The 24,110-nt window shown below is 34.1% G+C and overlaps 1 protein-coding gene across 5 annotated transcripts in view; it reads right to left on the minus strand.

Moving 5' to 3' along the window:
* The window catches only part of tnikb (TRAF2 and NCK interacting kinase b), a 94,731-nt gene that overhangs the window by 49,975 nt on the left and 20,646 nt on the right, over nucleotides 1–24,110 (minus strand). For all 5 annotated transcript variants that reach the window (XM_073830701.1, XM_073830702.1, XM_073830703.1 and 2 more), the window contains exons 3-6: nucleotides 11,504–11,560; nucleotides 6,150–6,275; nucleotides 3,033–3,143; nucleotides 2,817–2,907 (exon numbers count right to left, since the gene is read on the minus strand). In XM_073830701.1, coding sequence (XP_073686802.1) covers nucleotides 2,817–2,907; nucleotides 3,033–3,143; nucleotides 6,150–6,275; nucleotides 11,504–11,560 — 385 coding nt within the window. The remainder of the gene's footprint in view (nucleotides 1–2,816; nucleotides 2,908–3,032; nucleotides 3,144–6,149; nucleotides 6,276–11,503; nucleotides 11,561–24,110) is intronic.

Consider the following 24,110-nt stretch of genomic DNA (forward strand, 5'->3'; position numbering starts at 1 on the left):
CAGGTTCCTCAACACAGACAGAATCAACCAATATAAACACATACTGTACACACTTAAACCAGTGTTGAGGGATTACAAGCTTCTCATAATTAAAAGATTTACTGCAAAAGTAATTATCTATACATCAAGATTGTACACATCAACTACCATTTAAAAATTTAGGGGTAAGTAAGATTTTTTTAAAGAGAAATTAATACCGCTCTACCACAAGTACACATTAAATTGATCAAAATATTATTGCAATTCAAAATTGTGGTTTTCCATTTTAATATACTTTAAAATAGAATTTATTCCTGTGATGCAAAGCTGTATTTTTGGCATCATTACTTCAGAATTATCCTTCAGAAATCAGTCTAATATGCAGATTTATTAAGCTTTAACTTAATAAAGTTTAAGCTTAACCCATTAAGCTTTTTTCAGGATTCTATGATAGATAAAACATTGACAAGAACAGCATTTATTCAAAATAGAAATCTTTTGTAACAATATACAGTACTGCCACAAAGTTTAGGGTCAGTACATTTTTTTCTTTATTTCTTTATTTGAAAGAAATTAAAACTTTTATTCATGTGTTAAATTAATAAAAAGTGAAAGACTTCTATTGTTAGAAAATATTTCTTTTTTTTTTTACTTTTTATTCGTCAAAGAATCTTGAAAAATGTATCACAGGTTGCAAAAAAATATTAAGCACCACAACTTTTCCATTATTGCTAATAAACCAGCATATTAGAATAATTTCTGAAGGATCACGTGACACCGAAGACTGGATGAAAATTCTTGGCTGATGAAAATTCAGCTTTGCAGTATAATAAAATAGAAAACAGTTATTTTAAATTGCAATATTTCACAATTATACAGTTTTTTTCTGCATGTTTAATTAAATAAACGCAGCTCTTCATGAGCAGAAAGACTTCTTTAAAAAATAAAAATAAAAATCTTACTGATCCCAAACTTTTGAGCAGCAGTATAACGTTTTACTGTATTTCTAGTCAAACAAATGCAGATTTAGCAAACATAAGAGACTTCCTTCATAAAAATAAAAAATATATATTATTGACCCTAAATTTCTAAACAGTAGTGTAGTTTTGTATAAATAATAAAAAGCAACCCTAATTTATATTATTTCACTTAAAAAATGTAAAATTAACTTGATCATGCAGAAACAGAATCAAGCTAATAATTTCATATGTCAATGAGCTTCGTAATGAATAGCTTGTGGCAAATTCAGGACAAATTACTGAGGGAAATTAAACCTTCCGCACAAATAGATTTATTTAATTAAAAGAAACTATTTTTATCTAGCTTAATTGTAAACCTCTAATGGAACAGAGAAAAGGTAATGCCATATTTTTTCATTATATACAGTGTCTTGCAAAAGTATTCATACCCCTTCTTTTTTCACGTCTTGTTATGTTGCTGCATTACGTTAAACTGCTTTAAATTAGTTTTTTTCCACATCAATCTATACTCCATGCATCATAATGACAAATTAAAAACAGAATTGTCACAACTTTGTACATTTGTTAAAAATGTTAGAAGTATTAATACCCTTAACACTTTTTGTGTATGATGCAACAAGATTTGCACATCAACATTTGGCAGTTATCTGCCATTCTTTGCCTCACCTCTTTACCTCTCAAGCTCTGTCAGGTTGGATGGTGTCTGGCAGACATTTTCAGGTTTCTCCAGAAATGTCTGAATGGGTTCAAGCACAGGCTCTGGCTGGGCCACTTTACTTTTGGGATGGTACTCTGCAGGTGATGAGCAGTGCCTGGTTTCCTGCTTGGAATTGAGGTTCATCAGACCACAGAATCTTGTTTCTCCCAGTCTGAGGATCCTTTAGACGCTTTTTTGCAAATTCCAAGCGTTTTCATTTGTCAGTGAGGAGAGGATTAAGTCTTGCTACACCACCATAAAGCCCAGATCGGTGGAGTGTTGCAGTGATGTTTTTCCTTCAGTAAGTTTCTCCTATCTCCACATATAATCATGGAGCTCAACTAGAGTGACCATCAGGTTCTTGGTTACCACTCTAGTCGAGGTCCTTTTCCATCAGTTGCTCAGTTTGGCCAGGAGGCCAGCTCTAGGAAGAGTCATGGTTGTTCCAAACTTCTTCAATTAAGGGTAATGCAGACAATATGCTTCTGTGAACCTTCAGTGCAACAGAATTTTTCTGAACAATTCCCCAGATGTGTGGCTTGATGACATCCTGTCTCTGAGCTCTACTGGCAGCTTTTTTTTTATTTACCTCAGGGCTTGGTTTTTGCTCTGACATGCATTTTCAGCTGTTAGACTGTTAAGACATATGTGCCTTTCCAAATCATGACCATTCAATTGAATTTGCCACAGGTTAACTTCACTTGAAGTTTAGTAACAGCTATAAGCAATATGATTGCTCCTGAGCTAAATTTCAACTGTCCCGGATAAGGGTATGAATACTTATGCAATGGAATCATTTAAGTTCTTTATTTTTAATAAATTAGCAAATATGTTAAAAACCTGCTTTTTGCTTTGCCATTATGGTGTATGGAGTGTAGAATGGTGTGGAAAAAAGTAATTTAAAGCAGTTTAACAAGGCAGAAACAAACTGTGAAAAAAATAAAGGGTTGCGAATACTTTCGCAAGGCACTGTAATGCTACTTATCGGGAAAAGGCTTGTTTCTAGATATTACACGCAATCAAAAATGTAGTTCAGTTATTACCATTGCTACTTTTAGTTAAACCTCAACACTGATTCATACACATTTATGGAAGCTTCTTCTGAAGTTAGCAGATTGTACACTGATTTTGTGTGATAGCTGTTGGAGGTGTAAACTCACCTAGTTTGACTTCTGCATTTTCCGTGAGCAAAACGTTCTGACCTTTGATATCACGATGAATGACCTTATGTTGATGCAAGTGGGTCAGACCCTATCAAAACCAGATGAGGAGGTTAAGCTCAACTGGGGAAGGTCAAATGGGGAAACATAGTTCAAAAATAACACTTCTGGAAGCTAATAATGTCTTCTTGCGGCCCGTGCTACGCACAAACTCACCCTGAGGATCTCTCTGCAGATGTAGGCTGTCCACTCCTCCTTCAGAGAGTTTCCTTTGGTGTTCTTTATCAGGTCTGTCACTGAGCCAGCACCACAAAACTCCATCACCAGCTACAGACAACAACGCATTAACAAAATTAGGATGAAACTCAATAAGCCACATGAACGATGAGAAAACCAATTTAGTGGAGATCTACACTGGCCAGTCACACAATTTGTTGTAAATTTAACAGCATTATTTCAATGTAGAGGTCATGCGTGAATAGTACCCAATGTTGAAAAGGTGACTAAGCTCTGCAATTTGTTGGTTTGAGGAGCTGTAACAGGAAAAGCTGGACACAGCTGTCATAGAAGACTAAAATTGATATATTTTTATAACAAATATTTCATAAAATGTATATGTACTGTGTACATATATACATGCACACACTGTATTTAAATAATATACATTTACATAATATTGTTTAATTTAATAAAATAATAAATGTGTGCATGTAAAAATTTTATTTTATTTTATCTTGTTTTATTTTATTTCATTTCATTTTATTTGGATTTCATTTGAGGATATTAAATAATATTATATAAATATATTTTATTTAAATACAGTGTGCACATGTAATGCGTGCATGTAGATTTTTATTTGTTATTTTATTTTAATTTTTTTTTTTTTTTTTTTACTAATTTTGCTCAGATTGTCCCGAGGGCTGAATCTCTCCTGTTTTAGGACTTCAATTGTAATTTGAGGATAATTAAATAATATTAAATAAATATTTATTATTTAAATACAGTGTGTGCATGTAATATGTGCATGTAATTTTTATTTTATTTTATTTTATTCAAATTGTCTTGAGGGCTGAATCAAACTCCTCAATGGCATTTCACTCTATGTAATTTGTAATTTGAGGACATTAAATAATATTACGTAGTAATAATAAATATATATATAAATATATATTTATATATTAATAAATATATAAATAATTTAATATATTTATTAATATAAATCTCATTTTTTTTTAAAGGACCCTTGTGACTGGTTTGCATGTAAATTTTTAATTTTGCTCAGATTGTCCCGAGGGCTGAATCAAACTCCTGTTTTATGACTTCAATTGTAATTTGAAATAAAATAAAATAAAATAAAATAAAATAAAAATTACATGCACATATTACATGCACACACTGTATTTAAATAATATATATTTATATAATATTATTTAATATCCTCAAACTACATTTGAAGACAAAAATGCCATTGGGGAGTTTGATTCAGCCATCAGGACAATTTGAACAAAATTAGTTAAAAATAACTAAACAATTTTTTTTTTAAACAATTACAATTTCTAATAAAAATAATAAAAGATCCATATATCTACAAACATTCTTTTTTTTAGCTACAACGGCTCACATTTTACAGTGGCAGAACTGGTATTTTAATTAGATGCAACATTCGACACTCACACATACATGCAAATTCACGCTTTTCAGCTGAAACTAGATCTGTGAATGACACAACTTGTCCCAGGGCAACTTCACTTTCCCACTTCAAGTTTTGAAGAAGTTAAAAGATAGAAGGTTTACAATTAAAAGTATTAGTGGTTTAAAAAAAGGAAAATTCACTGCAGATAATAATTCTAAGATCTGACACAATAAAACTATAAACAAGCATACCGTTTTTTTTTGTTTTGTTTTTCTCCCTATAGCCCTACCTCTGCCTTAATATCCAGTGTTAGTAAGGGCCAATGACATGCAAACTTCCAAACCCAGTTGTGTTTTCACTTCTTTGGCTTTACTTTTTCTCCCAGGACACTAAAAAGAACCCTATTCTCATTAAGATCCCCAGAGGCACAATAAAAGTCAATAAATATAATTCATGAGCATAAATATGATAGCTTTTCTGAAACACCTATTGGTTTTGAATGCTCTCTTGAGCTTGCCCTCAGACGGGTCTAAATATGTTTGGCCTCTGGGACTCTCCAAAGTCACGACTGCTGAGTTGGCAACATTGTTTTTCCTCTAAGGGAAATCCTTTTTACAAAGACGCCCAATAGAGGGGTGGTTGTGCTGACCACATGCTCCAGTGCAAGTGAATGTCTTCAAGTATGTCACTTATCTTTATATTGCTGGGCAAAGAAAGCGACAAAGCTCACCGCAGAGGAAATGAGGCTGGCAGTTTGCATTCAATGCACAGAGATAAAAACAACAAGGCCTAGGCACCTCTGTGCAAAGTGTGAACATTGCGTTTCTGAGTGAGAAATTAGCAACTGTTGGAAAGTGTTACCTTACCAGTGTCTGGGAAGCTATTTTTGAGGCTGTTGCTTCTTAAGCCTAAATGTTTTTCAGTCTTTCTGTGAATCAGAGTATGTTATTCTAAAGACAAAAATGATTGTCTTCAGAATCTTTTTAACTTTGCTTAGGCTCCACAGGTTAAATTGGCATAATCAAGATTATTTCCCTCATTAAATATCAGAAATACCCTAAATTATTAAGGTTAAGCAGTCAGCAAATTATTAAAAAGCTACACCACAGACTTCGTTTCATGTGGCTGCTAATCTGCATTTGAGATATAACATGACTAAAAAAATACCACAAAACCAGTCACAAGGGTCCTTTTTTAAAAAAAAATGAGATTTATACATCACCTTAAAAGCTGAATAAATAAGCTTTTCCATTTTAGGATAATACAATATTCAACCGAGATACAACTATTTGAAAATCTGAAATCTGAGGGTGCAAAAAAAAATCTAAATATTGAGAAAACTGCCTTTAAAGCTTTAATGAAGTTCTTACAGTAGCAATGCATATTGCTAATCAAAAAATAAGTTTACGGTATGAAATTTACTAAATACCTTAATGGAACATGATCTTAATATCCTAATGATTTTTGGCATAAAAGATCAATCGATTATTTTGACTGAATTTTTGGCTATTGCTACAAATATACCCATGCTACTTAAGACTGCTTTTGTGGTCCAAGGTCACATATAGTAAAAATCTTTGTCATACTACACAACCTCTGACTGAAAAATCAGCTATTAACACACTATTGAAAAAGTAGTTAGCACTCATTAACACACTAAAATACCCTGATTTGTTGGCCTACAACTAATTTAGACTGACCCAGAGCTGGTCATCCATGCCAGGTGGGTTCTTCTTGATGAAGGCACCATAGTAGGTGGCGATGTTTCGATGGTGGGAGTATTTTTTCAGCATGTTGATTTCAGCTTTGATCTCCTCCTCCTCATCCTATCAAACAAAACAGACAACACTTGAGACAGAGCAGGAAATACCATGTTTCTTGGTCTATGAGTGAGTCATTGTCAGGAAACGGTTTAACAGTGTGATTTACTACTGCACATAATTAACTTATAATACTTGGTCATTTATATCACTGTCGTTTGCCACTAGCAACAACATAACTGAGGGGAAATTGTTGTTTTCAAACAAGTTTCCTTAAACACTCCATCTATCTGTTATTGGTCAAGCCAAACAGATTACCCCGCCCCAAACTAACGCCATTGGTTGAGACTGTTGCTATGTCAGGCTGGTTGGAACAAGCAATGAAACAAAGCAGAGGTTTGACAGCCTCAGGGAAGGAGAATGAAACCTGTTAAATGGCATGAATATAACATTTCTTTTTTACACTCAAAGTACTTTAACAAAAAAAAATCTAAATACTAGGCATTTGTCTGACAATTAATTTTTTTGAAACTGAGATTTATACATCATCTTTTTGGATAGTTTGTTAGGACAGGCGATATTTGGACTATTTGAAAATCTGGAATCTGATAGTACAAAAAAAAATTAAATATTGAGAAAATTGCCTTTAAAGTTGTCCAAATGAAGTTCTTAGCAATGCATATTACTAATAAAAAAAATAAGTTTAAATTTATGGTAGGAAATTTACAAAATATCTTCATGGAGCATTATCTTTACTTAATATCCTAATGATTTTTGGCATAAAAGAAAAATTAATATTTTTTTAGCTACTGCTACTTAAGACTTAAGTTTTAATATACATAAATAATAATAATTTTATTCAGCAAGTGACAAAGGCAAATAAAATGATACAAAAGAACATCTTTATTTCCTATAAATTATGTTCATTTGACCTTTCTTTAAATCAAATAAACCTGAAAAAATTAATTATGTTTCAGCAGAACCGGTTTTAACATTAATAATAAGAAATGTTTCTTGATCTCCAATCAGCATATAAGCATGTTTTCTAAAGATTTATATGACACTGATAACTCGTGTAATGATGCTGAAAAATCAGCTTTGCCATCACAGGAATAAATAACATAAATAACTATAATTTAGCTTTTAGATTAAAATATTCCTAAAAGCTTGATGCATTGTCCAAGATTTAGGAAATCCCATAATAGTTAAAGGGATAGTTCACCCAAAAACAAATCAATTACTCACCCTCATGTCATTCCAAACCCATAAGACCTTTGTTTATCTTCAGAACACAAATTAAGATATCTTTGATGAAATCCAAGAGCTTTCTGACCCTGCAAAGACAGCAACACAACTGATACATTCAAGGCCCAGAAAGGTAGAAAGGACAATGTTAAAATAGTCAATGTGACATCAGTGGTTCATCCTTAATTTTCTAAAGCTACGAGAAACTTTTTGTGAGCAAAGAAAGCGTTCAGGAGAGTACCACAACGCATGCGTAACGTCATGGTACCCTCATGAATGAGCATCGAAGAGATTGCTGAATAAAGTCGTTATTTTTGTTTTCTTTGCACACAGAAAGTATTCTCAGAGCTTCATAACATTACGGTTGAACCACTGATGTCACATGGACTATTTGAACAATATCCTTACTACCTTTCTGGGCCTTCAACTTGTCAGTTGTGTTGCCGTCTATGCAGGGTCAGAAAGCTCTCGGATTTCATCCGAAATATCGTAATTTGTGTTCTGATTTGAGGTCTTACGGGTTTGGAACAACATGAGAGTGAGTAATTAAATCACAGAATTTAAATTTTTTGGTGAACTAAAACTTTAAAGAAGTTCACTTCCAGAACAAAAACGTACTGATAATTTACTCACCCCCTTGTCATCCAAGATGTTCATGTCTTTCTTTCTTCAGTCGCAAAGAAATCATGTTTTTTGAGGAAAACATTTAAGGATTTCTCTCCATATAGCGGACTCCTATGGTGCCCCAGAGTTTGAACTTCCAAAATGCAGTTTAAATCCAGCTTCAAAGGGCTCTAAATGATCCCAGCCGAGAAAGAAGAGTCTTATTTAGCAAACCGATCAGTTATTTTCTAAAAAACGTACAATTTATACACTTTTTAATCTCAAATGCTCGTCTTGTCTAGCTTTGCGTGTACTCTGTGTATTCCGGTTCAAGACAGTTAGGGTGGGTCGAAAAACTCCCATTTCATTTTCTCCTCCAACTTCAAAATCGTCCTACATCGCTGTATTACCTTTTTTTGTATAGAGTAGATCTTTGCATGTTCACTTTGTAAACACTTGGTTGGTACTTTTTGAAGTTACAGGAGAAAATGAGATTGGAGTTTTTCAACATACCCTAAACTGTCTTGAACTGGAATACGCAGAATTCACATTGTACTTTTTTTTTTTTTTTAAGAAAATACCGAATCGTTTTGCTAGATAAGACACTTCTTCCTCAGCTGGGATCCTTTAGAGCCCTTTGAAGCTGCATTTAAACTGCATTTTGGAAGTTCAAACTCAGGGGCACCATAGAAGTCTACTACATGGAGAGAAATCCAGAAATGTTTTCCTTAAAAAACAATTTCTTTAAGACTGAAGAAAGAAAGACATATGAACATCTTGGATGACAAAGGACTAAGTAAACTATATCTGTACATAGTTCTGGAAGTGAAGTAATGGGAAATAGTGAGGAAGTAATGTGGAGGCCCTTCAAAGTCTATGGCGGTTTGAGCTCTGGTACATTTTTTCATCCATCCGACCATCCATTTTCCATCTGCTTTGTCCTCTGCAGGATTATGGGAGTGCTGGAGCCTAATCCCAGCATCTCGGGCCACAGTTGGGGGACACCCTGAATGGATGGCCAGTCCATCATAGGTCTCACACACACACAAACACACATTCACACCTACAGGCAATTCATAGTATCTAGTTCCCATTAGTGTCGTCATGATACTGGAATTTCTAACTTCGATATGATACCTTGAAAAATAAAAATATTCAATACTATTTTCGATACCACAGAGAAAAAAACTGCCACAATATTAAGGGGGTACATTTCTTTTTTTTAATTTAAAGATAAATATAAGAAGTCTAGAACATGACAATGAGGTATATGCATATGTACACTGCTACAGCCCTGTTCAGGTTCTTAGCTTCATTTGAGTTTGCTTCATACTTTCTTTGCTGTTCAAATACAACTGGTAGAGTAGGTTGTAAACTTTTTTTTCCTTTTAGACCACACTTTTAAAATGAACTGAACTAACTAATCTTAGAACTTAAGTTAATGGTAATAGATATTTGTTAACATTAGTTAACATGAGTAAACAATGAAAAACACTTCCAAAACATTAATTAATCTTAGTTAAAAGTTAAATTAAACTATAATTTACTAATACATGAACTAATTAAAATCCAAAGTTCTATCTGTTAATATTTTTTATTGGACCAGAGCTAACATGATCCGTTGTATTTTTATTACCTACCGTTACCAAAGATTAAGAAATACTGTAACAAATACATTGCTCATCGTTCATGCTGGTTAATACATTAACATTGTTTGATGAACAGATTTTAATGTCGGATACACATATAATCACCGATTCCATGCGAGCAAACATGCGTGCATCAAATGCGAAAACAATGCTCAGTTGCTCACTGGATACACATTAAGACAAATTACAGAATTTAAGTCATCATTTTTTTTAAATAAAGTTAAATAAGCGCAGTTAATTTACATTTGACCACAGTTAAAGTATTTACTCGTCTAAGATTCCTCAATCAGACTATATTAATGAACTACAGTAAAAAAACGAGACAACACTCATATCAGCAACAATAATAGGCAATCTTATTTAATGATTCAGTTAGGGCTGTCGCGGTTAAGGAATTTCCCTTGCGGTAATTTTGAGTGGCTCAGTAGCGCGGTATGCGGTATTACCGCCATATAATTGTGTGTAGGCTGTTACAATGTAAGGTCATATTCAGAAATCAATAAACCGAAACCAAATCGCGTTGATATATGAAGTGAAGTAAACAGTACTTACATAGAAACCTAGCCAGTAAGAAATGCAAATTTTGAAGAAAAATGTCAGACATACTTAGAGGCTTTGCATCTGAAATCTTCGTGTATATAACAGTTAGCGCGCACCCTCGAGTCTGACTGGACAAGAGACTTTCTGTCGGTATTTCACCTGCGTGTTTTAGGCGAGCTGTCAGTCAGTGCAGTTTCATTGTTACGCCACAAGATGGAGGCAAGAGACTATCTTTGAGTAAGTCTTTAAACCGTTCATTCAACTATACGTTCAAAAACGCTTATTTATTCAAAGAGAGACGTAATGAAACACGATGTTAAAATCATTTTAACTTTAATCGCCACTTTTAAAGGCTCAGCTGACCAGCAGAGCACCGATGTTAAGACAGAGATTTCACTTTCCTTGGACATGACAAGCTAGTTTCACATACATACCTGACTCGGTCTGAAAGACAGACGCAGGTAATCGCACAAGCTCAGTCGATCTCTCTCTCATTCGCTGTCTGTTTAGGCTTTTTAAGTGCATATCTACTGAGCCTCATAATAAACACATTATGTTATCATTACTAACTTATTACTAATTTAATATTCAGCGCACAGGCATTAAGTGAGAAGGGCAAATCCTTAGGAAGAAAGAAAACAAATATCGCGGTTGCTGCATTCCTCTGCGGTTATGCACGTCAATAGCGCGGTATTGCGATATTGCGGTTATCGCGACAGCCCTAGATTCAGTCATGTTAAAATGAGAACAGTTCTTCTTTATATAGATCCGGGTGTCTGTCTTTCAGGTGCTTAGCGAAATTAGTGGTGTTAGCGCCTTTTGTTAGCACTGCTCTGTAGCAACTCTTACATATTGGCTTGCTTGCACTTCGGCTTTCCATGTTCATTTGCTTCATATCCGAAATATTTCCAGATAGCACTCCTGCTGTGTTCTTTATCAAAAGCCGGTCGCGGGGGCGCCACACTCGCCTTTCTATTCGCTTCACTTGAATGAGACGAGACAGGCACTGCGGTCACGCGCCTTTGTGGAGAAGTGAAAGTGACAGCTCGGCTAGTATCGATACTTCTGGAAATTAGTATTGGTACCGTTCAGATATTTCAGTATCGATATTTATCGAAATATCGATATTTTTGACAACACTAGTTCCCATATGCTGCAAGTTTGCATTTAAATGACACCATGCAACAAGTGAAGAGTAAAAGTGTAAAACCAACAAGATGATAAACAGGAAACTGAGGTGGCTGCTGGCAGTCTTACCCCTGTGACATCCATGACCTTGATAGCAGCAAGCTGGCCAGTCTTAACATGACGTCCCTGAAGAGAGAAAGATAAGAGAGGAAATATCACTCACGAGTATCATACAAACACCATAGCAGCATTATTGAACATGTGGTCATGACATCTAAGAATAGGTGGACGTAAGCCTCTCTGGCACACAGCATCATTACGTAACAGCATAGAAAAAAAACACACACACGCTTCCTAGAATGATTGAAAGCGACCCAAAAACCTGTGTGAACGATCTCGGGCTCTTGGCTGTGCCATTTCGTGTTTGAGAACGTGTGTGTGTGTGTGTGTGTGTGTGTGTGTGTGTGTGTGTGTGTGTGTTACAATGCCACCAGATGACAACTCTGTTTGGATTGGACGAGTCTCCAAAAGTGTTACGCAATCGAAGGAATGTGGAAATGGAAATCACTGTCCCGGGTCTCCCCCGACCAATTCCCTCCTGTTTACCTGTTAAGTTCCCCACTTCCTCGGAGCATGATTTTATTTCATAACCAGAAACGAGAGAAACAGACACTGCGGACGCAGATCATCTGCGCGCCCAGCAGGTCCCACGTTTCGGGACAATAGCGGAAGCAGATCCGAGCAGAAGTGCATTCATCTGAACGGCAGAATCGCCCAGTGTGTGCTCTTCAGAATGAATTATGCACACTTCATCTCCTCACCCAACACACTCCCACCGCTCTGAGGAGATGTTTCGGCGAGAGAAGGAGGGGAAGAGCGAAAAAAAGGTGGGAAAGAGAGAGCAGGACATGAGGAAAGAGCGTCATACAAGTCCCACCAGCGCTCATTAACAACTTCAACCGCCACTGGAAAGTATTAACGAGCGGAGAAACCCAAGCAAACCACATGGCTATGTAAAATCATCAACATAGTCAATGAGAAAATCACCGAGTTGGGAAGTTTTAACATTTTATTAAACACAGAGACGCGTAGGAACCATGGCATGACGTGGACTGAGTTCAAATAGGGCTCACATCCTTTCTTGATCTCATTTTGAGCATCTAGCAACTCATTACTGGTGGTTAAGCAATATAATCGACCAAAACGCCAATATTTAGCATCACCTGATAAGTCTCCGAGACTGTGTCATTTAACGAAGCTATGACTATATATAAAAGTCATTATTTTTCATTTCTTGTGCACAAAATGCATTCTCGTAACTTCATAACATCACGGTTGAACCACTGATGTCACATGGGCTATTTTAATGATGTCCTTACTACCTTTCTAGGCCTTGAACGTGGTTGCATTGCTGTCTACGCAGGGTCAGAAAGCTCTTGGATTTAAAATTAAATCAAATTAAATAAAAAGAAATAAAATAAAGAAAAAAGTGAAGTAGTAAAATAAAATAAAGTGAAATAGAATAAAACAAAATACAATTAACGCGCAAAAAGTATTCCCGTTGCTGTCTACGCAGGGTCAGAAAGCTCTTGGATTTTAAATAAATTAAATTAAATTAAATAGTAAAATGTAAAAAATAAAATAAAGGTAAACTAAAATAAAATATAAAAATATAATAAAGCAAAATAAAATAAAAAGTAAAGTAAAATAAATAAATAAAATAAACTAAATAAAATGAAGTAAAATAAAATAAAGAAAAACAGAAAAGTAAATTACAATCAAGTTAAATTAAATGGATTAAAAAATAAAATAATAATTAATAAAAATTAAGTAAAAAAAATAATAAAAAATAAATTAAATAAAATGAAGTTAAATAAAACAAAATAAAGAAAAATAAAAAAGTAAATTAAAATGATGTAAAATAAAAGTAAAATAAAATAAAACAAAGTACAATTCAAAACAATAACAATTGAAAGAAAAATGAAATAAAATACAATTTCCACGCAAAATGTAACTTCATAAGATCACGGTTGAACCACTGATGTCACATGAACTATTTTAACAATGTCGTTACCACCTTTCTGGGCCTTGAAAGTGGTTGTGTTGCTGTCTATGCAGGGTCAGAAAGCTCTTGGATTTCATCAAAAATATCTTAATTTGTGTTCTGAAGATCAACAAAGGGTTTGGAACAACATGAGTTTTAAAGCTTTTTAATGCTGAGTAGACAAAAATGTTGGCTAATTTGAAGACATCTGTGTCAAGACACATGAGCCAGTCCTCATAATAATACATCCGGCTAATCGTAATAAATTATGTTGGCATATTAGTGAATCAGATGTGTGGACGTGGTGAAGGGGTGCATGTGTGATGGATTTGCGCCCTACAGCTCCACGTCTCTCCTGATGGGGAGATTCACAGGGCTGACTGTTAACTGGAAAAACCATCTGGCATCTTGACAGAGATTAACTGAAAAGTTCTGGAGCGTTGATGTATAAGATAAGACTGTCCTCAATTGCTATAAGCCATAAAAAAAGCAAGACGCAAATGTGCCGACTGTGCAGTATTAATGATAAATATAACTGAGCTAACAATGGAATATTAACATACTGCACACGTATGTGGCATACATGAGCAGTATTTTTAGAAACAATATGCAAAACAGTAAGCAAATGCAACAAAGTGGTTTAAACTGTTGTCACATGACCTGATTACATTTCATGTTACACTTAGTTGTATTTATCAAAATAACTATAATTATTTTTAAAATGATAACAGCAATTTTGCATTTTAGTAAGTACATTTTATATATATATATATATATATATATATATATATATATATATATATATATATAGCACATTTAAATGGCAAAGCTGACCTTTTATGTAAAAAACAATTATTTTGACGGTGTAGAAAAGGTAGTTAAGATTTGAATGCCATCAGAAGCTGATTATATTCTCATGCCAACAGTTTTCCAACAATTAGGAATAAAATTAAATAAAAAATAAAGCAAATAAAATAAAAAGGTAAAATTACAAATAACATTAAATTAAAAATAAAGTAAAACAAAATAAAACAAAAAGCAAAATAAAAAAAGTACAAGATATAATAAAAAAAGTAAAAAACTAAAATAAATATTAATTAAATAAAAAAATTTTTTTTTAAATTAAATTAAATAAACAAGGTAAAATAAAATAGAAAATAAAATAAATTAAAATGAAAAACAAAAAAAAATCACAAGAAAATTCAAATTAAATACTAAAAAAAATAAAAAGTTCAATAAAATAAAATACAAAAGACTAAAATAAGTAAAATAAAGAATAAATAAAAAAGTAAAATAAAATAAAGTAAAATAAAAAGGTAAAAGAATAGAGCAAAATTAAATAAAATAAATACAATAAAATAAAAATAAAGTAAAAAAAACTCAAATACAATGAAGTAATTTAAAATAAAAGATAAGGTAAAATAAAATATAAAAAAAATAAAAATAAAATCAAGCTAAATAAAAGTAAAAACAAAATTAAATTAAGTAAAATTAAATAAAATGATTTTTTTTTTAAAGTCAAAGAAATTAAAATATATGGTAAAATAAAATTAAAAAGTATAATAAAATAATATAAAATGTAAAACAAAGTAAAAATAAATAAAATACAAAAAATAAAAATAAAATGAAAAATAATGTAAAATAAAAATAAAGTAAATAAAGAAAAAAACAAATAATAATAAAATAAAATAAAACAGAATAGGATGAGGCGTTTTAAATATGCATATGATAAAAATTCTAAAAAACAAAATTATGGTAAGATATTAATAAATGTAAAGAATATAGAAAAACAAAAAAAATGGACATGAATGATGAAGTTGAGTGTTATGCATCATTGGATACTGCACATCTGCAGTATATAATCTAGGTGTTTCACTGTACTTAGTATGGTATGCGTACAGTACACTGCAAAAACAGTAAATATGATCCTGAACAAAACCTAAAACTGCATTACGCAATTTCAACAAAGCTTCTAAAAAAGACTGTCTTTGTCATATTTGTCAAAAAAGCTTTTTGTAGCCTGTGTGAATGAACACTTTTAGAAACCAAACAGATAAGCAGACTAGCCATTCACAGAACCCTTCTAATCTAGACTGGCAGCTGAAATGAATACTGAGGTCTGTTCCCATTATATCAGAAATGACTGTAAATGGCTATCGCAGTTCTAGCGCTAGTAATGCATTGTAACCGTAGCCACAAAATGTTGCGAGGAAGACATTGCTGTGCGGTTTCATCATCACGGCTGCTATTGGCTATACTCAACACTTCAGTCGTGAGAATTAAGACGGTATCTGCTGAAGGGCAGGGAAGCCAAACAACAGCAATGACAGCCATATATATATATATGTCTTTGTAGAAGTCGTGAAAACGGAACAGTTATTATTGTACAATCAGGATCAGGAAGTCATTTGTCACTGCAAGCCTGGTGTTTGTACCGCTTAACGGTAGACACAGGGTGCCAGTGCGAGAAAAAAAAAAAATGCACAACGCACCACTTCCTCTCTGTAGCCTAGCAACAGGCCTGGAAGGCGGAGGAGGTTTGTGATTTTCACACTCTTCTACAGACAGCTCCTCTTGTTCCTGAGACATGTGACCTAGCGTGACCCTCTCAGCTCAGTCTCCGAGAGAGCTTTGGAGGGGCCAGAATTTCTTCACTCATCTTCCATTCAGAGAACAGCCTTCAAAAGACCACATGCCCTGCAGTCACTTATGGAATGCAGGAAGTTGGTGTTTTATTTAGAGCCTCATTGTGGAAGCTTCCTTATTTAACAGTAAGCTCTGTGCTTATCTCATAATGTATGGCTGAGAAGAACATGCGAAGCCTTCGCTCATGATGTGGACCTAGATTACTAGGTCCTTTACTGTAAAACATTGGGTACCACAATGTTAGGGTGTTGTGGGTGGTTGCCAGGGAGTTGGTACATGGTTGCTAAGGTGTTTTGAGTTAGAGATGTGCAAAACGGCACATTTTCATAATCACGCCAGTGTTAAATTAGTAGGCTGTCCTCGACTAAAGGTTTTTCTGGTCGACTAGTAGTCTTCACTTTACGCATTATTCGACTATTACTCGCACATTCAGTGTCTTGCAAAAGTATTCATACCCCTTCATTTTTTTCACATTTTGTTTTGTTGCAGCATTATGTAAAACTGCTTTAAATTAGTCTTCCCCCACATCAATTTACACTCCATACACCATAATAATGACAAAGCAAAAACCAGATTTGCAAATTTTACAAATTTATTATTAAAAATAAAACACGGAAATAAGTACATTGCATAAGTATTCATACCCTTAACTCAGTACATAGTTGAAGCACCTTTACAGCCTCAAGTCTTTTTGGGTATGATATGACAAGCTTTGCACATCTGCATTTGGCAATTATCTGCCATTCTTTGCCTCACCTTTTCACCTCTCAAGCTCTGTCAGCTTGGATGGGGGCTGTCAGACATTTTCTAGAGTCCTAGTTGTTCCAATCATCTTCCATTATGGATAATGGAGGGTACATGCTTCACTCAACCTTCAATGCAGCAGATTTTTTTTCTGAACTCTTCCCTAGATCATTGCCTTAAAGCAAGTCTGTCACTGAGCTCTACAGGCAGTTATCTTGACCTCAGGACTTGGTTTTTCCTCTGATATGCATTTTCAGCTGTTAGACCTTTTCTGACAAGTGTGCGACTTTCTAAATCATACTCATTCAAATGAATCTGCCACAGTTTAACTCCACTCAAAGTGTAGTAACATCTAGAAGCAATATGAATGCTCCTGAGCTAAATTGAGTGCCCCAGAAAAGGGTACGAATACTTATGCACTTATTTGCAAAGTTGTTACAGACCTGTTTTGTGCTTTGTCATTATGGTGTAATTTAAAGTAATTTAAAGCAGTTTAACATGATGCTGCAACAAAACGTGAAAAAAATGAAGGGGTATGAATACTTTTACAAGGCACTGTATATTAAAAAACCATATAAATCACACAATAATGAGTGTTTAATTGCCTACATAGCCTAATAAGCACTCCTCCACAATAAAAGCTTACCTCCAGCAGATATACAGTTGCGATCAAAATTATTCAACCCCCAGTGACTGCAGTACTTTACAAATACATGGTTACAAAATCCAGGACTTTATAAAAACAGCATCTACAACTACTTACTGGCATATTAAAAGTGATCATGGCAATATATAATACAATGTTATTTTGAGTTATAGGCTTTTTTAATAACACAGCTATGTCATAATTATTCAACCACTATTCAACATTGCCGTTTTAAGTCACTTTTTTTGCGTGGTGGGGAAAATAATTGTCGTAAAACACAATTAAGCCTTAAGAAACTCTATTAGAAAACAGAATTAGCTTTGGTTGTTACACATACTTATATTTAGTCCATGCATATGCTGAAGTTGAGTAACAAATTGGTTATGTCAACAGAGCTATCAGAAAATCAATATAGAGCTCTATAGAGAAAAAAAAGTTTTATTATTAGAGAGTCTAAGGCTACATGAAGATTTCCAAGACATTAAAAGTTTGTAGAGACACAGCTGGCAGCCTTATTCTTTAGTTTAAAGTGTGTTGTAGCAGAAATTCTTTGAGGGTGTTGAACAAAAAAAAAAAAAGCACAATATTGTAAAATGTTTGATCAGAGCAACTGATGAACACAAGACAAGTATGGCTTTCATGTTGAGACATCTTGCCGAATACGACTCTAGACCAAGAAGAACAAAAAGGCCGACTTGAATATGCTCAAATTCATTTGGATAGACCTGTGGAGTTCTAGAAGAATGTTTTATGGAGTGATGCGACTAAACTGGAACTTTTTGGACGTATGGATCAGCAGTATGTCTGGTGCAAAAAACCGCAAAGCTTATAAGCAGAAGAACATCATCTCCATCGTCAAACATGGAGGTGGGCCAGTCCTGTTATGGGATTGTTTTACTGTAGCAGGAAGTGGAAATCATGACTGTATGAAGAATATCATGGTTTCTTTGAAGTATTTCTGGCCATTTTGGCAAGAATTGTGATGCCTTTGGTGCAAAGACTGAAGCTGATGATCAATAAGCTTTCCTGTAGGACAATCATCCCAAAGTATACATCCAAATCTACTTATGCTTGGTTCAGGGATCAGTCATAGAATGTTCTTGAGTGGCCTGTTCAGTCTCCAGATCTAATTCTTCTTAAAAATATTTGGTTGAATTTGAAGAAAGCAGTGGCAATGTGAAAAGCAAAGATTGTCAGTGATCTGAAAGCTTTTTTCAGGTAAGGAATGGGTGAAGATTGCAGTAGAGAGGTGACAGATGCTTTGAAGCACTTCCCATCAGCGTTTTTTGGTGGTTTAAAAGAATAAAAGATTCTGCACCAAATTTGACTTTTGGGGGTTGAATAATTTTGAACATGAACGTTTAGAGCCAATTTGATTTTTTTTCATTATTCATCAACTTGCGTTCTTAGAATTACTCAAAAGTGTATTAATAAACTTTCTCGAATAGTGTTATGATTCCTTTGTTGAATTGTTTTCTAAATTTTGTTCTCCGCAGCAATGTCTTGCAGGTCAAAGGGGGTTGAATAATTTCGATTGCAACTTTAATAATTAATGTCAGGGAAAAACAGCAAAGTTTTAACAATTTATTGATAAACTAGTGCTTGCTTTGTTTTCGGTTTAAGAGATGAAGACACTGAGTGGATGCGCCTGTATGCATGTTTCATACAGATTACATAATTTAAGAATATTTGTTTTTCAATTGGTTCGTTTAAAAGATTTCACCGTCTATAAAAAGACAGTATTTTTCATGTCTGTAAGGCAAGTATACACAGTTTCGAAGTTTCGCGCTGAAGTTCACAGGGGCCGAGATGATAGAAAGCGTATCCTTTCATTTTTTTAACAAAAGCACAATGTTTCTTTTCTCAGCCTTGATGATATGTAACACTGCAACGTTGTCATAAGAGATTTAGTCAGATTTTCGTGGTCTTAAGTTTACATTCCATCTCCATTATTACGAAACCCACCATCTCCAATCAAATCGAATAAAGACATTGCTGTCGGCTGCTTTAGAGTTCCTGCTGCCGGTGCGAATACAACCAGGAAAACAACCTGAATGGGAAATTGGTTCTCTAGGAACCACCACGCTGGCTCGTTCCTAGAACTGAGTTCTTAGAACTATGCGGTGTGAAAACGCCCATTTTTACCTTTTATAAAATGTACCACCACACTAAAAAATGTTGTACCCTTTTTTCTGAGATTGTATGATAGAATCATAGTCTGAAGCTTAAAAAAAAAATCTACATGATTTTCTCAGCTCAAATCTGCAGACTGGTTCTGACCTTCAGCAACCAGTGCTGACTCGTTCAGACTGTAAATCAGGACAAAAATGTGGGCAAAAGTTGTGTAGTACTCCAGCCTGAAACAGAGTGCAACAAAACTGAACAGAATGCTGGGGTCTTGAGTCATATTTAAAACCTGAACTATTTTTAACTTGACATGCAGTCTCAAAAATGCAACGCTCAAAGGCCAAATATGTCCGTCTGAATGTGTGTGGCTGCAGTGATGGTGCTTTAAAGGGAATGAACCTAAAACCTAAAGCACAGCTAACTAAAACACTGCTGCCAAACACAATCAAAAAAGAAAAATCTAGATAAAACTTGTCAACTCACACACCTACCAAGCTACATAATCTTTCTCAGGTATAATTAAAGTACAGGAAGTTACATGTCAGAATTCCAAGTCACAGAAAATTATAATTATTCATCATTTACTCTCTTCCATGGAAAACTACAGAAGACACATACAGCATGCAGACTGTCAAAGCTGCATGACAAGTTAATAAAATGCCCAATCACTGTACTGAATACAACAGCATAAACATTCTTTAAAACGCCTACTTTTGTATTCTACAAAAGAAAGTCAGGCTGGTTTGGCTGAGTAAATTATAACAATTTTCATTTTTTCCGTGAACTATCCCTTTAAGGGTGTTTGTCGACACAGTGACGCCTTCCTAAAGTCTTTAAAACTGCCTAAGAAAGCGCACAAGTTTTAATAAAAAGTGCCTACATTTCTATCTTTCCTTTATAGCAGATTTCTCTCAAAAGCAGTGTCATGTGAGTGGGAGATGAGCGGTCCCAACGCAGCACATCCTGACCCACAACCTATTTCTTCTAATACAGGGCACGTTTTTAATGGCTTTCTGGTTCTCCCAAGATGGCGCCCCTTCGGAGAAAGAGCTGTGTGGGATTTTCTGCAGGGACTCGGAGCAAATCAAACTCCTGATTTTCCTTAAAGTCGGCATGAAATGAAAATTCACCAAAAAGTTTTTGAACAGTAAGATTTGTAATGCTTTCTTTTTCTTCAGGATTCTTTGATAAATAGAAAGATCGGCATTAATCTGAAATAAAAAGCTTCAGCAACATTATACACTATACCATTCAAAAGCTTGGAGTCAGTATTTATTTATTTTTTGGGAAAGAAATTATGGAAATTAATACTTGATAGAAATCTTTTGTAACATTTTAATTGCCTTTATTTCAGATAAATAATGTCTGAACTTTCCTATTCATCAAAAAAAAAACTGAAAAAATATATACTCTGCTGTTTTCCACATAATAATAATAATAATAATAATGTTTTTTGAGAAGCAAATCATATTAGAATGATTTTTGAATGTCATGTGACTAGAGTAATATTAAAAAAAAAATTCAGCTTTGAAATCACAGGAATTTTACTGTTTTTGCTTTACTTCGGATCAAATAAATAAAGCCTTGGTGAGCAGAAGAGACTAAAAAATATTAAAAATCTTACTGTTCAAAAACTTTTGACTGGTATTGTATATGAGCAAATCAAACTCATGAATTTCCTTTAAAGTTGGCATAAAATAAAAATTCACCATATTTTCTAAATGCATCTCAAAAGTTAAGATTTAACCAAGTCTTTTTCTATAATACATAATTTCAATGTATGGCCTATGCCTGCACATCTAGTCAAATACAACAATCAATTCTTTTCAAATACTGATCTGTTTTTACAGGTCAGCGAGGTTGTAACCTTCGACCCTTGGACTAATTAAACCGCCTTGCGGCAATGCAGGAGTCCGAGAGTTCAAAGATCCCCCGTTAATAAGAATAAGACCACTCAGCAATTATCTCTCTTTCAAAGTTGACCCAAATAGACAGATCCGGAGGCTGAGTAAAGTGAACGTGAGGGCCTTTTTTTTTTTTCAGGATCACAATTACAGTACAAAAAGCACCGTGTTAAGATGAGCTCTGCAAACTCCAGCAGAGATGCGGCGACATGCTGCTACAGCCCTACAAAGTGAAGCAGAGGACATCTGTTTAACAAGACTGACTCCAAAACGAAAAAGGTTTTGCTACGGACCAGCACATTTGATCTTTTAAGCAACTTACTTTTAAAGAAATTACCCACAATTCATCCAAGATGCTCCAGACACCGTGAAATTAGCTTTGGGTGGTGATGCTGATTTGGCCGACTAATGCTGCACTGATTGAGGCCTGAAACTTCTGATGACCTTTTCTGTAGTATTTTGCAATCTGCTTTGCTTATTTAAGTTAATAGGGCAAAATATGATTTTAGTATTCAATGTAATTAAAAAACTGTAATAAAAAGAATTCTTGTGTTCACCGAAGCCGCATTTATTTGATCAAAATACAGTAATAAAAGTAATACTGTAAAATACTACTACTTTAAAGTGCCTTTTTTATTATAATAATTTTAAAATGTAATTTATTCTTGTGATGACAAAGCTGAATTTCATTACTCCAGTCTTCAGTGTCACATGACGCTTCAGAAATCATTTTAATATGCTAATTTGGTGCTTAAGAAACATGTCTTATTATCATAAATGTTGAAAACATTTGTGCTGCTTAATATTTTTGTGGAAACTTTGATATAGGGCTGTCACTAACAATTATTTTGGTAGTTGAGTAATCGATTGATTATTCTGATGATTAATTGAGTATATAATATATAATTACTTTTTTGTGGTAATAAAAATAAATCCAAGTAAACCTTGATATAAGGCTGTCACTAACAATTATTTTGGTAGTTGAGTAATCGATCGATTATTCTGATGATTGAGTAATATGATATATAATTACTTTTTTGTGGTAATAAAAATAAATCCAAGCGAACCTTGATATAGGGATGTCACTAACCATCATTTTGGTAATCGAGTAACCGGTCGATTATTCTGATGAGTAATCGAGTAATTGGGTCATTGTAATAACTTTTTTGTAATTAAAATAGATCCAAGCGAACCTTGATATAGGGATGTCACTAACCATCATTTTGGTAATCGAGTAACCGGTCGATTATTCTGATGAGTAATCGAGTAATTGGGTCATTGTAATAACTTTTTTGTAATTAAAATAGATCCAAGCGAAACTTGATATAGGGCTGCCACTAATGATTATTTTGCTAGTCGAGTAATCTGTCAGTTATTGTGACAATTAATCGTATTTTTGTAATAAAAATAGATCCAGGCAAACCTTGATATAGGGCTATCACTAATGATTATTTTGGTAGTCGAGTAATTGGTTGATTATTCTGACGATTAATCGAGAAATCAGGTAATTATAATTTCTTTTTTGTGTGGTAATAAAAATAGATCCAAGTAAACATTAGCCTTCAAAAGGACTCAAAATACATATAATAGCAATGAGGCAACAACAATTAATTCAAATAAACAACAGTTTTTACACTTTACTGCGCAAACTAATCTTTGTTTAATGTTGACTAAACAACAATTAATTCAGATGACCACTTAATTTTTAATACTTGATCACTTCTTTATGACAGAAATGCTACAGCCGCAGTAATTTCTTGAATGTGGACATCAAAACATATAAACTCAGAGCGGGAGTTTAAACTTTTATTTTGAAAGTGTATGAACAGTTAGCATATCGAGAAAGATAATGATGCATTCTCTTTTGTTTGCCTAGGTTTATAAATGATTTACCTTACGTCATCAATAACCAGTGTTTATTCTCTGAGAGTCAAACAAAGCAAAACAATTATCTGAAATGACATTACAAATCCACTAGTTAACTGAATAGATAAAAGTTAAACACAAATGTTGCATTCCGCTTAGCCCGCAATATTCATGAAGATAAATAATGACTGATTTCACATTAACAAGAAAACAAATAAGAGTAATAGATGAAAGAACTCGCATAATGAAGCTATTCAAGTCAACAGTCCGACTCAAAAGAAGAGGCATGTAATCTCGTATCAAAAGTCAGGAGAAACGTCATGGGTGTCAACAGAAGAACTATTCAGCAATACATAAATACCATGATTCATAATTTTCCCTGCCTCTATTATGTCTTTCGCACTAAACATTCAGTCAATCACGGCTGATTGTGACCTGAATACAGCTTCACCAAAGCCACCAGAATGTCATCGACAAAATGTCTAATTTGGTTCAGAAACTACTCAGCTTCCACATACATATGATAATAAATGGGAAGCCTGCCGTTTTAAATAATATCAGAATTATGAAAGATGTCAGGCGCTTGTGCTTTTGAAAAACTCCCACACGTAAATGAGCAAGTGTGTTTTATATTCATTTTTATATATATTTGGACTGATTAGCCCACGCAAATCCGGTGCACAACACCACAGACCATTTCTTGATGGCACAGACACAAAGTACTTTTACAAGGTAAAATAAAAACTAAACATCGCTACC

The sequence above is a fragment of the Garra rufa genome, chromosome 24 (genome assembly GCF_049309525.1).
Source record: "Garra rufa chromosome 24, GarRuf1.0, whole genome shotgun sequence".
In the NCBI taxonomy this organism is placed as follows: Eukaryota; Metazoa; Chordata; class Actinopteri; order Cypriniformes; family Cyprinidae; genus Garra; species Garra rufa.